The following is a 14895-nucleotide window of genomic DNA, read 5'->3' as shown; positions in this document are numbered from 1 at the left end:
TGTATCTTTCATAGCTAGCTAATTCCGATAATGTCTTTTTCCAGGGGAAGGGAAAGTATATTATTTAAATCCGAAGCAATTTCCTTTCCAATGTATATTTTGTAGTCAAAATCCTTTAACTAACGTAATATTTAAGAATACCTAAGTCAAACGTTTTCTTAAAATATTATCGTTCTCGTTAAATAAGTGTGAAATATTATTAGCACTACAGCTTGGGACTCATACACCCGTACTCAGAGTGGTCTATTATCTAACAGTATACTAATAAATATATATTTAGAACGATGAAACTCCGCCACAACTTTTATTTTTGGAGTACATTTCTATATGAATTAATATAATCGATATTGGTTCGTTGTATCATTTATAATATTACTTATGTTGTTAAATAATTTATAGTGTAATTTACACTTTGGCAACAATGTCACCATTCTATAGAAGTCTTTAACTGTAATATGACGTCTGCCTTATCCCACACAACCCAGAAGGGCATTATTACTGCCCTTAAAAGGGTTGAGCTTACTGAATAAAGTTCTCGGTAGCGATATTGTGTATCTTATGAGTGTAAGAAAATATATATTTTTTCGCCACCTTATTGGCTTAGTACTGTAAGGGTAGTGTATGTATGAATAAATATAGAAAATAAATAAACTCGTAATTTGGTCGCCAATCATGGTAGGCATCGCCTAGCTAATTAAGATCTAATTACTAATAACGTTCTTAAAAGGTCTCCGGCGCCTGTCATCTAATTATTAGTGGCCGAAAATAAATCACCCATGTACGCTCGATTGAATTCGATACAAGAAACGTCAACATATAATACAGCCGTCTACTGATAGGTATTCAAAATGAAGATTCTTGGCACTTCATCACCAGTCATTGAAGAAATCACAATTGATACTGCCAAGCATTTTTCGCGCCATTGAAACATATGTTATCAATGTTACAAGATAACATTTATAATGAACAATTGACCCTAGCAGGAAAACTTGTAAACATATTTTATCGATGACCCCAAATGAAGGTGTACTTACTAGCTTTTCTCTCTCTCTCTTTCTCGCACTCTATCTTTAAGAAAACTTATGTCGCAACTCGTCTTATGTGATACTAAAATATTGAAATCAGGATCAAAACCGCTATTGAAGTTTCGTAGTGACCCTGCAGTTGTAATATATTATCAGGCCCTGATCTATGGAATATAAAGTTAACGTAATATATATAAATTTGTACAGATTAGAAAGTCCTGTGTTATGTGTAAATGTTTCCTGTATCACGTGACTTGACCAGTCATTGAAGCGAATTTAATAAGTTATAGATAGTACAGTGATAACTTCAACAATAGTTCTTCCAATAATATCTAAATAAATTATAGAATTTTTAGTAATAAAAAATAAAGCCTATCGACATTACAGAAAATAAAACGTAGCGTTACACATTAGCAGTTTTGGATAAATATAAACAAAGAAGCAAAAATTTTAATTTGAAATCTAAAAATATAATTAGCCGTTTCATTATTATATATCAAATAAAAAGGAATTCGTAACGCCGCAACACATACATTTATTAAGGTAAATCAAAATAATATAACATTAATCGCACTTGCACCTGTAATAAATATGACACGTTGTTCATCAAAGTCTATTAGAGATAGTGTCGTGTAGAACATTCCAACATGTTGTAATTAATAAATTAAAAATAGACAACATTGTAATGTTTGTGGACTTTGTGTATAGATTATATTCATTTGGCACCTTGAATAGAATATTTAAATTGCCATCGATTTATATTGGCCTGAGTCATTCAGAATATACATAGACATAGTTTGGTTATACTGCATTCCGGAGTTTACAATATAGATAATGTTCGATTATTTTGAATTTCGAACCGGATACTACAAATTACTTAGCGGATGTAAGACGAGACAGCATCTTCGTAGTGCTGTTTTTTAGTTTAAAAATATCAATTATCAAAACTTTATTTGGAAGTCGTATTATCATTAGTAGTATTTGGATTATTCCATTGTAAAAATCTTCTTTGGTTTAGAAATATAGAAATATATAGAAATCCCACCACTTCCGCAATCCCTTCACGGAGAATTGTTAAATCAGTAGTATCATAGAAATACATACAGGCATTGAACAACTAAAGTAAAGCAAGAAACTATTAGATGACTTCTATTAGAAACCATGAGACAAAGTCACAGGATAATTATGAAGTGCGCAAATTGATACAAAAACCTAGCCCGGGCTAAATACGCTTTAAGTAATAACTAGATTGTACATAACAATTAGATGAATGATGGTAAATTAAATCGTGGAATATTATCTCACAAACAGTTATATTAACGCCCGATATAAATAACTTATAACTCACATTCAGAAATAGTTTTAATGGAGCCAAAGTTTTCCGCATATCTCTAATGGTTTATATTTGGTGTCATAAGCCGATATGTCAATTGTCAATGACAAACATAAATCATGTTGTGATCCGACAACTGTCACACATTGACACGAGAAACCGATAATAATAAATTGCTGTTTTTAGCTTACAAAATAATTTTTTTTTTTTTTGAGACGAAAATTTCAAGTTATGTAAAAAAAACTCATTTACTTTTACACAAGAAATAGGAACAATGAACAATAATTCCATGAAACGTGCCAAAAAGTAGGTCACTGAGAATTTCGCGAGCCACGTGGGCGAGAGGGCTCAACACATTGTCTAAACCACACAAAAATTATAGTCGATCACCGACGAATGACGATCTATATCTGCGCAGACGCCGTATAACTCGTTGCACGCGCCAGTAGCTAACGGTGACGCATTTCTTAACGTTTTCCTAATCTGCCAGAGCGACAATTGATATATTTTCAGAATCCACATTAGTGTCAATGTTCATGACATTTTGGCAAGCGTAAGTGATCATTAAAATTATAATATGCCTTTGTCGCAAGTAAATTAATGCTATTTGTTATTATCAGTTTAATTCACTCTCGATTTTGTTACTTTGTTAATGAAAAAAATAGCCTAGATCCACTCTTGCTCTGGTGAGTAAAGCCGAGCGTTTGGTATGTGTTTGCTTAACAATTTCTTTAACCGTTTGCCTAGGTTGATTAGCCTCGTAAGTCTGCCAAACGCTTTTTATGTCTCTAAGACATGCATTCCTCACTGTGCGCATTCATGCGCACTAAGTCCAATCCATTCTTGCACAGCTTGGGTTTCAAATCGCAACATTTACCATAAGGCTAAAGCTTGTCAAAAAGATCTTCTAATATACAAATTTCAACAAAATACCACAAATGATCAGTGTAATCACTTCACATTTATAATTTATTCATATGAAGCTTTTATTCCCATACAAATATTGTTTGTTAAATTTTGTTATGTACTCCGGAGACGCCATATGATATTTAGCTTACATCCAGATGCCCCTTATTTTCGAACTTCCTGTCCCCAATCTATAAGCAAGTGCCTGTTTTCTTTCATATGTTTAATTTAGTGACAAAAATCAACACACAGGAAGGTTAAACCATTAGGATAATGTCTTAGTAAAAGTTTATTTAAAAAGCTTTTCGTTGCCTTCGAATTCAATACTTTTGCAACGTATTTTAATGTATGACCTATATAGCTATGTTTTGATATATATTTTGGTAATTGATCTGAAGGTAGGTAGCTCAGTCACATGTATAGCTCAATTAATAAACAAATGAAAACCTATTTGCTTTGGTTTCGCTATTGGTTTATTTCTCTAAGAATTCCTCCACCATATGCAACAAGATACTCATTGTTCCATATGCCTCGTACGAAGACGAATTACCTGAATAATTTGCCAATGTTTCGGGGTTTATTTAACTATGACACTAGGAGGATGTTGATATTTTGACACCAAAGAGGATGTCAGGAAATATTTGAAGAGGCGAGAGAATATTGACTTCGTTTAGCAGTATTCTTATTTCACCATGCCTCCTGCTGATGTCATGTGGAACATGGTGTAATGTTCTATCACCTCCTGGAGATAGATAAGTAATAATGGATTAATAATTATATAGTAATTCATATTGGTAATTTACATCTTACGTTATTGTCACATAGGATTAGGTGGAATCTACTATCACAAGCATGGCAATTTTCCTTTAAGATATGTAATATTTATAAATGAGATGCATTGCTAACACAAATATTTGTATTAGATTGTAATAGGAAAAGTCTCTTAAAGTCATTTTTAGCAATAGAAAACTACGTTTTAATTTTGTTGGCGTAATATTAGTGATTTAAACGTATCGTAATAGTTAATTAACTTACTTAATTCATTCTGATTTAAATATGATTAAATACAACCACATTATATCATCTCGACGTCCGTCGTTCTACAACTTCCACGACTCCGTTTACCAAAGAACCAGACCCAGTTACCCATTGAAGTATTTCTGGACCAATTCGAAGTACTCTTAGCCTTCAAATAAAGGGCGTACCAATTCCTAAAAGATCGGCAACGCACTCGCGAGCCCTCTGGCATTTAGATGTCCACAGGCGGCAAAATACAACCATACGTCCAGTAAGATTTAGTATTGTCCTATGCCTTAAAAACTTTGTAATTGTTATTATAATTAACTATGTCGTTTAGAGATTTAGAAACAGTCGTACTCAATTTTTTACTTAAATTAATTGAAAATATACTTTTATTTTGACGATACTGATATTTTAAAGTTTCCTCTACCTAAAATACATATGAATTCACGGTCGACGGTGAGTGTTTACGAATTACAACACAATCTATCATTGGCGATGCGTAGAATGGTGTTTATGCCGAAGTATCCGATCGTTTACACAATTCTATAAACTATCAAGGATGAATAGCTCTTAACGTAGCATAACTGCATTTATAGCTAAACTGAATTTGTAACAAGACTAAATGATTTAATAAATATTTGTAGAGTCAACTGCGTGTAATATGGCCCATAAAATAAAATGGATACTTAACGTCCCCCGTGATTTATAATCTGTGGTTATAGTCTTATTTAAAATATAATTGTTAACATGTAAGAATAGAAATATACTATATTGTATTAAAAGTATTTATTACTTTTTTAAACATAATAAAATATATGCTTTTGTTTATTTAATAATCATTCCAAACCATTAAACCAATGCGCACATAGAAAGTAAGTCCATTGGTGCACAGCCGGGGATCGAATCTACGACCTCAGGGATAAAAGTCGCACGCTGAAGCTACTTAGCCAACACTGCTCAATTAGCTACCAGAGAAAAAAATTATGCGCTGCTTTTGTTGATTAATAAATGATAATAATTACTCCTAAGGCCCTAAGATCCAACATATCTGTTTAATTGCTTAAGAAGATCACTGCTCCACTTTCCACTTTGACAAATTGTGTGCACAAAAATAGGGTAGATACACAAAAAAGCGAAACAATAATTAAGTTTAAAAATTTGAACATGCTTATGGTCAATTTTTCTTTAATAATATGTATGTATATTTACTTATGATATTCGTGGTGAACATAGTTCGTTCTCTCAAAAAAATACGAAGAATGTATGTATTGTATGCTAGTTAAGCTCAAACCGATAAGGTACAAGGACAGCGTAGATACTTTTTTTAGAACGAGTTATACAAAAATATGGACATTCAATTGTAATGTAATTTAATATAGGACATTACTGTGATGTGATTCATTGCACAAAATAGTAACACATATTACATATTGTAAATGAACGCGATAAATTTAAAAACTAGCTGTTTGTGCAGTGTTCACCAGTAGATATTGTGATTCCCGAGAAAGGTTAAAATGTATAATTTATTATGGTTTTATGTAAATTGATGTTAAAGAGGTCAGATATCGTGCCAAAATACAAGAAATCTAAGCTGCGGGCGGACGTTAGTAATTTATAATGATTTGAACGAAACTATAATATTTTAGACAACGAAGTTAATTATTCCAGCAACCTTATTATTCATACAAAAATATCCAACTTTATTTGTATTTGTATACAACACGGATGGTTTTGATTCCTGGCAAAACAATACCTATTTCAAGTTGGTAGAACCTCCTGTTTGTTTTACACATCAAGTAAAAATAGCGAAATGTAAATTTAGCGATTGGGATTACAATTATTTTTTCCATCTATTCGATTATTTTTGTCTTTCTATAAAATTTTCAGTAATGCATACAATAAATAAATTTATAGCAATTAAAGCTATAGCCCCCAAATTTATCCGTTAACGTTATGGCGTGTTGCCAACGGGTTTTGAGCGATAAATTATATGACAAACTGATTCCCCGAGGATGCATTATTTCTTACGTTTCCGCGGTGACGCCGCACACGTCATCTCATTGGGACGTTTTTTACTTATTTTCGCTTCGACGGTCTATAAATAAGTGTTGCGGGTGGTTGTGAATTTCAGTGTAATAGCACCCGCACTCGGATTCGGTTCGTTTAACGGCAGTTGATCCTTATTACAATGGTGAGCAGAATAGTGAATGTGAAGTGAAGTGTTTGAATTTGGATTTAATACCTGTTAGAGTTTGTGATTGAGGAAATAGAAGGAGTTTTTGATTTATGTGACATTAACCGCTGTTTAATATTGATTTATGTCAATGGAATATATTTTTCGCAAAAAAATTGTTAAAAATTAAACACAAAAGCAATCCACTATTTTCAAATTACGAACATCGATTAGTTTTAAAATTGGAATTAATTTAAACGGCATAAATTGTTACTCCCATTATTACAACACAAACGTTCCTTTTTCAAATTAGAACCCGGTGTTTTCCGTTATGAAATTCTTTTATCAAATTTAAACTATCTCTTTACAAAGACTAATATATTTTTGTTTTAGATAGATTATAACAATTTATTAATTTATAGGACTCGGATGATGAACAGAAAATGGCGATGCTCCGCAAAGCCTTTCAAATGTTCGACACAACAAAGACTGGTTACATCGAGGTTCTGAAGATCTCAACCATTTTGAACACAATGGGTCAGCTTTTTGATGACTCAGAACTTCAGGCCTTAATTGATGAAAATGACCCTGACAGTGAGTACATAATTTTTTGTTAACATAACTTTGTTAAAATGAACTCAGTTTAACCTTAGCCATATAAATAATGTTTACTGGTATAAAGCAAATTAATAGAAAATAGCGGATAATTTCGTAGCAAATGCTACGGGCCTCTCAAATTTGTAGCTTCTACGAATACATCGAATTATTTGTACATTTTCCCAATTGCATTTTCCCATTTCCCATTTGTACATTTTCCCATTTCCCAATTTTCCCAATTCCCCATTATTAAATGATAGTCTCAAGTCCTATTCTAACCTTTATTTGTATTATTTATTATACTAATATCAAAACGGGTATTGAGTAAAATAAGTGCTAAAAATAGTCATCGAATTTGCCGTTTCTATATTTATTAATCCATGATAAAGACTATTTTCGCTTGTCGGCTTAGCTAGGTTGTCAAGATTCCATTGCGCAGTGAAACTGCATGTCACAATATTTAGAACTAATCAATTGACGTCTCTTTGAAGCAATATTTATTCAATTAAATTATGATCTTGCGCATTTGACAGCGCTTTGTTCTAAATTTATGTTTCAATTCCGGAAGAGTGGCCGAATAAACTCAAATACGCGTACAACTTTAATTTGGTTTGAATATTCTATTTTCTCATCCCTGGGGACGTACTTTCTATATGCGCAGTAACTCTCGCCCGTACGCTGAAGGAAAACTGCATCGTGAGGAAATCGCCTTAGACCCAAAAAGTCGACGGCATGTCAGGCACAGAAGACCTGATTGAAAAGCTTATCCACTTGCCTATTAGAAAAAAATAAATGACCACGAAAAAGATACGGAATTCTAAGGCTCAGACCAGAAGGTGGTAGCGCCGCTTGTTTTTTTTTAAATAATTAATAATCTAAACCCTTAAAACCTCATATTAAAAGTGAATAATTGTATTTATCGGCTTCGATATTCATACTGTGTTATTGGAAAAAAATTGTTAACTACACTGGCGTTTTTTAGTAAATCTCCACAGGTGTATGTATGTGTGGACTCTGTTTCCGCACTTAGACGCTGAATAGGTCCATTGTGCGTAAAATCTACACAGGTACTATATTTGCACGGCCTGACTCTTTAAAATCTTTGCTAAAATGCTACGGATGCTAAGGATATGTAGCATTTTAATGGAAAACATATTATTTAAAATCGGTGAAGTAGTTTGAGTTTATTTGTTCCATACAGAACTATAACTTTATATATGTATAGGCCTATAAAATGGTATTTGTTCTTCGGTTAAAGTGTACTTTATTACTTTAGCTGAGACATTTCGAAAACATGTTGAAGAAATTCTTTACCTATGAAGAAATAATGATGATCAAACGGAGACTCTTTTTTTAAATGACTTTGTAAAAAGTCGTTACATATTTATTTTTGTAACGACTTTTTACAAAGTCATTTAAAAAAAAATATTTTAATTCTGTTCATGTAAAGAATGTTATATCCTTCCTAAAAATCCAATTGAAATTTCAGACACTGGCAAAATCAACTTCGATGGATTCTGCAACATTGCATCCCACTTCCTGGAAGAGGAGGACGCAGAAGCCATGCAACAGGAGCTGAAAGAAGCCTTCAGGTGAGACATGTATAATATAATAAGTTTTCCATACCAATCCGAAAGCTGGCAACGCACTTGCGAACCGTCTGGCAATGTTAGTGTATAGGGCTGCGGTGTATTTTAACATCAGGTGAGCCTCTTGCCCGTTTGCCCCCTGTTATATAAATAAATCTAAGAGTTCAATTTTAATTTTATTTTTCAAAGCATGATCGTCATCGTCTGCGTTCATTTGAACCCAAAACTAATACAGTGTCAGACCAAAAAGGTTGTCAATTGTCGATTTTGGAAGGACCAACAAGGCTATAGTCCAGGATACTTCCTTCCCACGGTAAAATAATATGCTCTGGTTTGGTTGTCGCATGTCAGTATAGTAAAATAAGGAACCCAAAAATATAATAAGACTAGCACTTGCCATCACCTTAAAATTTAAAAAAAAGGGATTCTGCGGTAGCACTGTGTGCGGTTCCCATCAGTGCGCACGTGACAGAGGTTCGAGCGAATATTATTGCGCATATCGAGGTAAGGTAGAATGCTATATACAGCTTCCTGGTGCCCAGCTGTTGAGACCTAGCGTTGCCCGTATTCGTATTTTGAGATACTTAGATATTGTTCGCGCGTAATGGCTACTGCAAGTCTTACCTTAACAAGATCTAATGTATAAACCATATCTATAATTTCCAGATTGTATGATCGTGAAGGTAACGGTTACATCACCACATCAACACTGAAGGAGATCTTGGCCGCGTTAGATGACAAACTCAGCAGTTCGGATCTTGATGGCATCATTGCTGAGATTGATACGGACGGTTCGGGAACTGTAGACTTTGATGGTAATGCAATATTTTAATACATAACACATGACTAAAAGGCCCTCAATGCAAACCCTCTGGCATTGAGAGTGTCCATGGGCGGCGATATCACTTCACATCAGATGAGCCTTCTGCTCGTTTACCCTTGTTCTATAAAATACAAATGATTGTAATCATATGCTCTCGGTCCGATCTTGTACTGAGTTCGTTTGCGTACGACCCTCAACCCTAAACTACTCTCAACCACAGTCTTAGTAGCACCACTGATACTAATTTAGCTTATTTAAGTTATTTATGGTTCATTGAATGGCAATAGTTATTTGATGCTTCATGTAAGATTCCGGGATGAACGTAAATCTTGTGGCATCTATTGGAGTATGAGAATTATTGCATTGAAAATAGAAGTGTATCTTCGTTAATTCAGCCAGTCTCTATAGAGTTTATACGACACACAGACATCTTTATCATATGTATTTAGTTTAAGCTATGACTAATTAATCCAATTTTATATTATTTTTGCGTAGTTTTAACAACTCTTTTTCTCTTTACAGAGTTCATGGAGATGATGACTGGCGACTAAATTATACAAATAGAGTATCTAGTTAAGTTATTATTGTAAACTAAGTCTTGTAGTACAAACATTAAATGCGGTATTAGCATGCACTTTAACACATTCTCTATCTTATAGATAGGCAAATTCGTTTTTTGAATTATTCTTGAATAATTTTTTAAAACGTTTATCTGCTAATATTTATAACGCATCAAGACATTACATCTTTGTTACACCTTTTAACTCTGCATATAAAAATGTTTTTTTACATTTTTAAATAAATTAATTTATATTGTTGCTTAGCGTTTTATTCCTTTAAGTTTAAATTGTGATATTTAGTTAGACGTTTAACGAATTCTATACTTTGTTTGAAACCGCTTAAGCCTAATTGGTTAAGATCGTGATGCCTTATTGAATGTCTAGAGTTCTATTCTGTTCAGGATATTTAAAATATCGAGAACAGAACATTTTTATATCTAATATTTTGTGTGATTAAAAAACATATTTAAGGATCAATACTTAAGTATTGATAAAGCACTTAAGTGCTTTACGTGTCATCTTAAGTTCAAAATAAAACATTCAATCAAGTCTTGTATCGCGTAATAGCGCTTATAAACGAGGAATTACCACAGGACCAAAATTAGACCTGAGGTACAATTGGAAAATTGTCCATTTAGATTTTGTTTCCTAAGAGAATATACGTTTGTACTATGAGGAGCAAAATTTTAACACATTATATTAAAACATTAATTTCATATGTATGTATATAAAGTGTATATACATAAATATTAGTAATAATAGTTTGTATATATTAAGTATTGTGTAATATATAAATGGGAGCAGTGTTAGCCTAGTGGTTTCCGCAACTCTCATTCTTGAGGTCGTAGGTTCGATCTCCGGCTGTCCACCAATGGATTTTCTGCCTATGTGCGTCTATAACATTCGTTCGAACGCTGCAATAAAACCGGCTTGCTAGACAGAAGGCGGACCACCAACTTAAATATTAGATTGACAAAGGATCATGAAACAGATACAGAAATCTGAGGCCCAAACCTAAAAATATTGTAGCACTACTGTTTTCTTTAGGAGGTACCTATATAAAATTATCACAAAAACATGATGACTTTGGTACTATGTTTATGTCCTGTACTAGATACAAATGTATTTAATGATATCTGTGTCTACCCACCGGAAACCATTATTATTTCACCGCATTTGTCACAGCCACGAAGACGGTTATATTAAACCTTTTTTATTTGTAATGCGAGTTGAATTTTTTAAAATAAATAAAACTCTACTGTTAAAACAAATGTTAAGTATCTTATATATCTTATTCGTAAACTACTATTTTTAGAACCAGTTCAGGTTACTAGTAATTTTTAAAAATTCTGTTCAGTATTCATAATTTCAAGAACACGTTCAAACCAAGAACCAAACAATGCGTGAGGCAAGATGGCGTGGTGTGGCCTGTAAACTCGTAAAACAACGTCAAGTATTGCGTGTTTATTATTATTTCAATTACACATAAACATAAATTATATTAAAAACAATCTCGAGCAGCGAGTTGTCGAGTCACGTGTCTGATTGATACATATTTACTTACCCATTTTTTTTGTAACATTTAAGAATTATATTTGACATTGGGTATGCTAACTAAATGCATGCTTAAAAACTATAAAAAATACACACATTTTAAAACATATAAATTTCAAAATAGCAAGGAGAAAACTGAGTCAATCAGTAAAAACTAAATAGAGACAATTAATGTTTGTAATTAAATTTAAATTGTAATAATGGTTTGTTAAGAACGGTTTTATACAGATTACTCTGAATAAAATAGCCTTAAATTCGCTCGTACTGTATGCGATTGTACGACAAGTATTCATTAGTGACCCCAGGATTTCAATTGGACGTAGGGAAACTAACACGTTCAGTTGCATATAAGACTTGCTTACTATTTTTATTGTCAGTTGTGAAAATTATAGTCATGTGGAAGGCTCTGTTCAAAATGTTCCTTTGGTTGTTTTTTCTGGGACAAATATTGACAGTGCCGGCTCTAAGTAAATCTATGGAATTGTCTGACATTTTGGGTGAAGGAGGTAAATGATGTTAATAATATTTGAATATTATAAATTTGTCTCGAAGTTTCCCATCCACTCTGTATGATCATTATAATTAAAGCGTTTGTTTTTTTTAAAACGTAATACTTCAGTAAACTAAGACCTATTAGTAAATGAGTCAACCAAGGTATTAGAGAATAATTCTTCGTTTTGATTCGTAATAATTATTTTAATATCGTTTATTTTAGTTACACGGGTGTTGAAAAATATTTTATTATACAATATTACAACATACAATATTATAAGTTTATTTTTCTAGACTATCAATATTCAATTGATGTTTTGTTTTAGAACTATTTCGAAACAGTGAGCAGTTGTTAAAATTTATTATTCCTGGATCAGTATCTTCAAAATCGACAGGACAAGTAAACCTACAGCTGACAGATTTGGTCAATCAGGTGAGCTGTTGGTATTTGTAGAATTTTTATACGTCCGTTTTTATAAGTCCATTCAAGATATTCATACATGGCCAAATACCTACTCCGAGGAGTCTTAAAAAACACTTGTTTCTTTAATTTATTTGTAACACACATAATGTCAACAATTAAAATTATTTTAAAAGTATAAATAATAAAAAATTAAAATTAATTGTGTCCCATAGAAAATATAACATTGTTATCTTTAACTTTTATGAAATACTCAATTTATAGAATCGTTACAAAATTTTCAGGAGGATGAAAATTTTAAAATATTTTATGGCCACCTCGATGCAGGCCATGCAATGAAGGGATTGATCTTTAATATCTACGACGATAGTATGAGAGAAGCCACCATTGCTTTGTTCCGTGTATTCCAATATGCTGATAACGACAAACTACTCTTAATTCGTGATTGGGCCAGAGAAAATGTTAATAAGGACATGTTTGACTATGCCTGGCGTCTAGCTTCATTATACAGAATTGATGCTTCATCAAAAGAAAATGACCCACCATTTGTTGCGAAACCAAATTATTACATCAACAGCGACGCTATCATAAAGGCACTACAATTTAAGAACGATAACTCCATGACAGATACGCAAGTATCAAAAGTAAATCAAATTTATTCAGGTGACAATTTCGTTGTTGTCAACACCAACTATTCTAGCTGGAATATGGTATCTGAAGGTTGCGAGGAAAACCTTGATTATTTCAGAGAAGACATAGCATTAAATAGCTACTACTATGGGGTCCACCTCCAATATCCATTTTGGATGACCAACGACGAGCTCTCTGGTATGGACGCCAGATACGCTGAACGAGATTATTTCATCCACCAGCAGCTTCTGGCACGTTATCATCTGGAGAAACAACATTACCGAGTAAGGAATGTATCGAGTGAATCCAACTGCTTCAGAGATTTTAACCCCAACTTATTACACGACAATGGTCTTTTCTTTCCAACAAGATCTTCAGTTCTACCGCAGTGGAATGAACAGCAGGCTCGAATCAAAGCAATAGACATCGCTATCAGGGAATGCATTTCAAGAGGGGTTATTTACATGGTAAGATTAATAAAAAATGATATAAAGCAGTATTCTATATACCACTGTATTCAATATTTTTATAAATTTAATTCAGGATAATGCAACGAAGACAGCACTCACCGAAGATAATTATATTGATTTATTAGCTAAATTAGTAAGGGCTAATTTCGATGGAATACAAACGGCAAAAGTTGTTAAGTCTCTATTTGGCTACGGATCAAATAGCTACCCGAGTGACAGGTAACATACGTAATATGTAATCACTTCAAATTTACTGTCTGAAAGTAGAGTAGTCGTTGAATTGAACTATATAGAAAATGTTACTTTAAATAATACAGAATATTATTTAGCACACAAAATTTTCATTCATTATATATAAGACATATAATTGAGACTTTGTTATGTTCTTTCAGATATAATCCTGCACCTACAGTGCTTCACAATCCGCAAACTACTTTACGTGATCCCCTGTACTGGCAAATGATTCAATCCCTACTCAAATACTTCACAGAGTATGCTACCACATTGCAGCCATTTGACTTCTCTCAATACGAGAGTGACAACTTTAACATTATTGAAAGTAGTTCCTCGAAGATAACAACCTATTTTGATTATTACCAAATCAGCTTAACCAAATTTTTGTACAGCGACGATTATCTAACAAAAAAGCCTCCCAAACTATTTACAGCTCGGCAAAAACGGCTCAGACATTTGCCATTTACAATCAATATTACTGTCGAATCTAAAGTTAATGAAAACGGTATCGTTAAGATATTTTTGGGACCCGAATGCGATCCAAAATACTGTTGGCAAGAACACTCTAAATTTTTCGAAATGGACTCGTTCCTTTACATATTTGAAAAAGGTTTAAACATAATTAGTTGGAACCCAGAAATGTCAGGCAAATTTTCCTATGATGATTATTACAATATGGAACAATCATTCTCGAAGAAGAATAAGTTTGATCTATTCAAATTTCCAGAAAATTTATTGATTCCCAAAGGTTTGGAGGAAGGATTGAATATGACAGTATTTAGTATGATTGTGCCTATAAAAGATATGGCTAGTAACACTAGTGATATAGAATACGATACTTTGCCTTTAGGCTTCCCCTTCCATAGACAAGCTAAGATTAACAACGAGTCATTTGCTAAAAACTATGTGTTCAACAAAGTCTTTATTTATCATAAGAAAAGTACAAATGATGTAAATGGTTATTTTTCAGCTCATTTAAGTTAACCAAAAAAAATAAGTATATTATACTTCGAAAGTACAGTAGAATTAGTATTAAACGTGATATTTTCTGTAGTAAGTTATAAG

At 32.8% G+C, this 14895-nt stretch overlaps 2 protein-coding genes across 2 annotated transcripts; both read left to right on the top strand.

Moving 5' to 3' along the window:
• The first annotated feature begins 6325 nt into the window (after positions 1-6325).
• Positions 6326-10287, top strand: LOC123713239 (troponin C). Its single transcript, XM_045666819.1, has 5 exons — positions 6326-6478; positions 6883-7054; positions 8547-8649; positions 9313-9461; positions 9992-10287. The coding sequence occupies exons 1-5, from the start codon at positions 6476-6478 to the stop codon at positions 10018-10020; spliced, it is 456 nt and encodes a 151-aa protein (XP_045522775.1). The 5' UTR covers positions 6326-6475; the 3' UTR covers positions 10021-10287.
• A 1623-nt stretch (positions 10288-11910) lies between these two features.
• On the top strand, positions 11911-14883 carry LOC123713237 (basic juvenile hormone-suppressible protein 2-like). The gene is made up of 5 exons (XM_045666817.1): positions 11911-12089; positions 12402-12508; positions 12781-13593; positions 13670-13815; positions 13989-14883. Exons 1-5 carry the CDS (start codon positions 11978-11980, stop codon positions 14812-14814), a joined length of 2004 nt encoding a protein of 667 aa, XP_045522773.1. The 5' UTR covers positions 11911-11977; the 3' UTR covers positions 14815-14883.
• Positions 14884-14895: the final 12 nt, after the last annotated feature.

Source organism: Pieris brassicae, chromosome 8 (assembly GCF_905147105.1).
Source record: "Pieris brassicae chromosome 8, ilPieBrab1.1, whole genome shotgun sequence".
Classification (NCBI taxonomy): Eukaryota; Metazoa; Arthropoda; class Insecta; order Lepidoptera; family Pieridae; genus Pieris; species Pieris brassicae.
The sequence above is the reverse complement of the archived record's forward strand: the minus strand, read 5'-3'. Positions and strand labels throughout refer to the sequence as shown.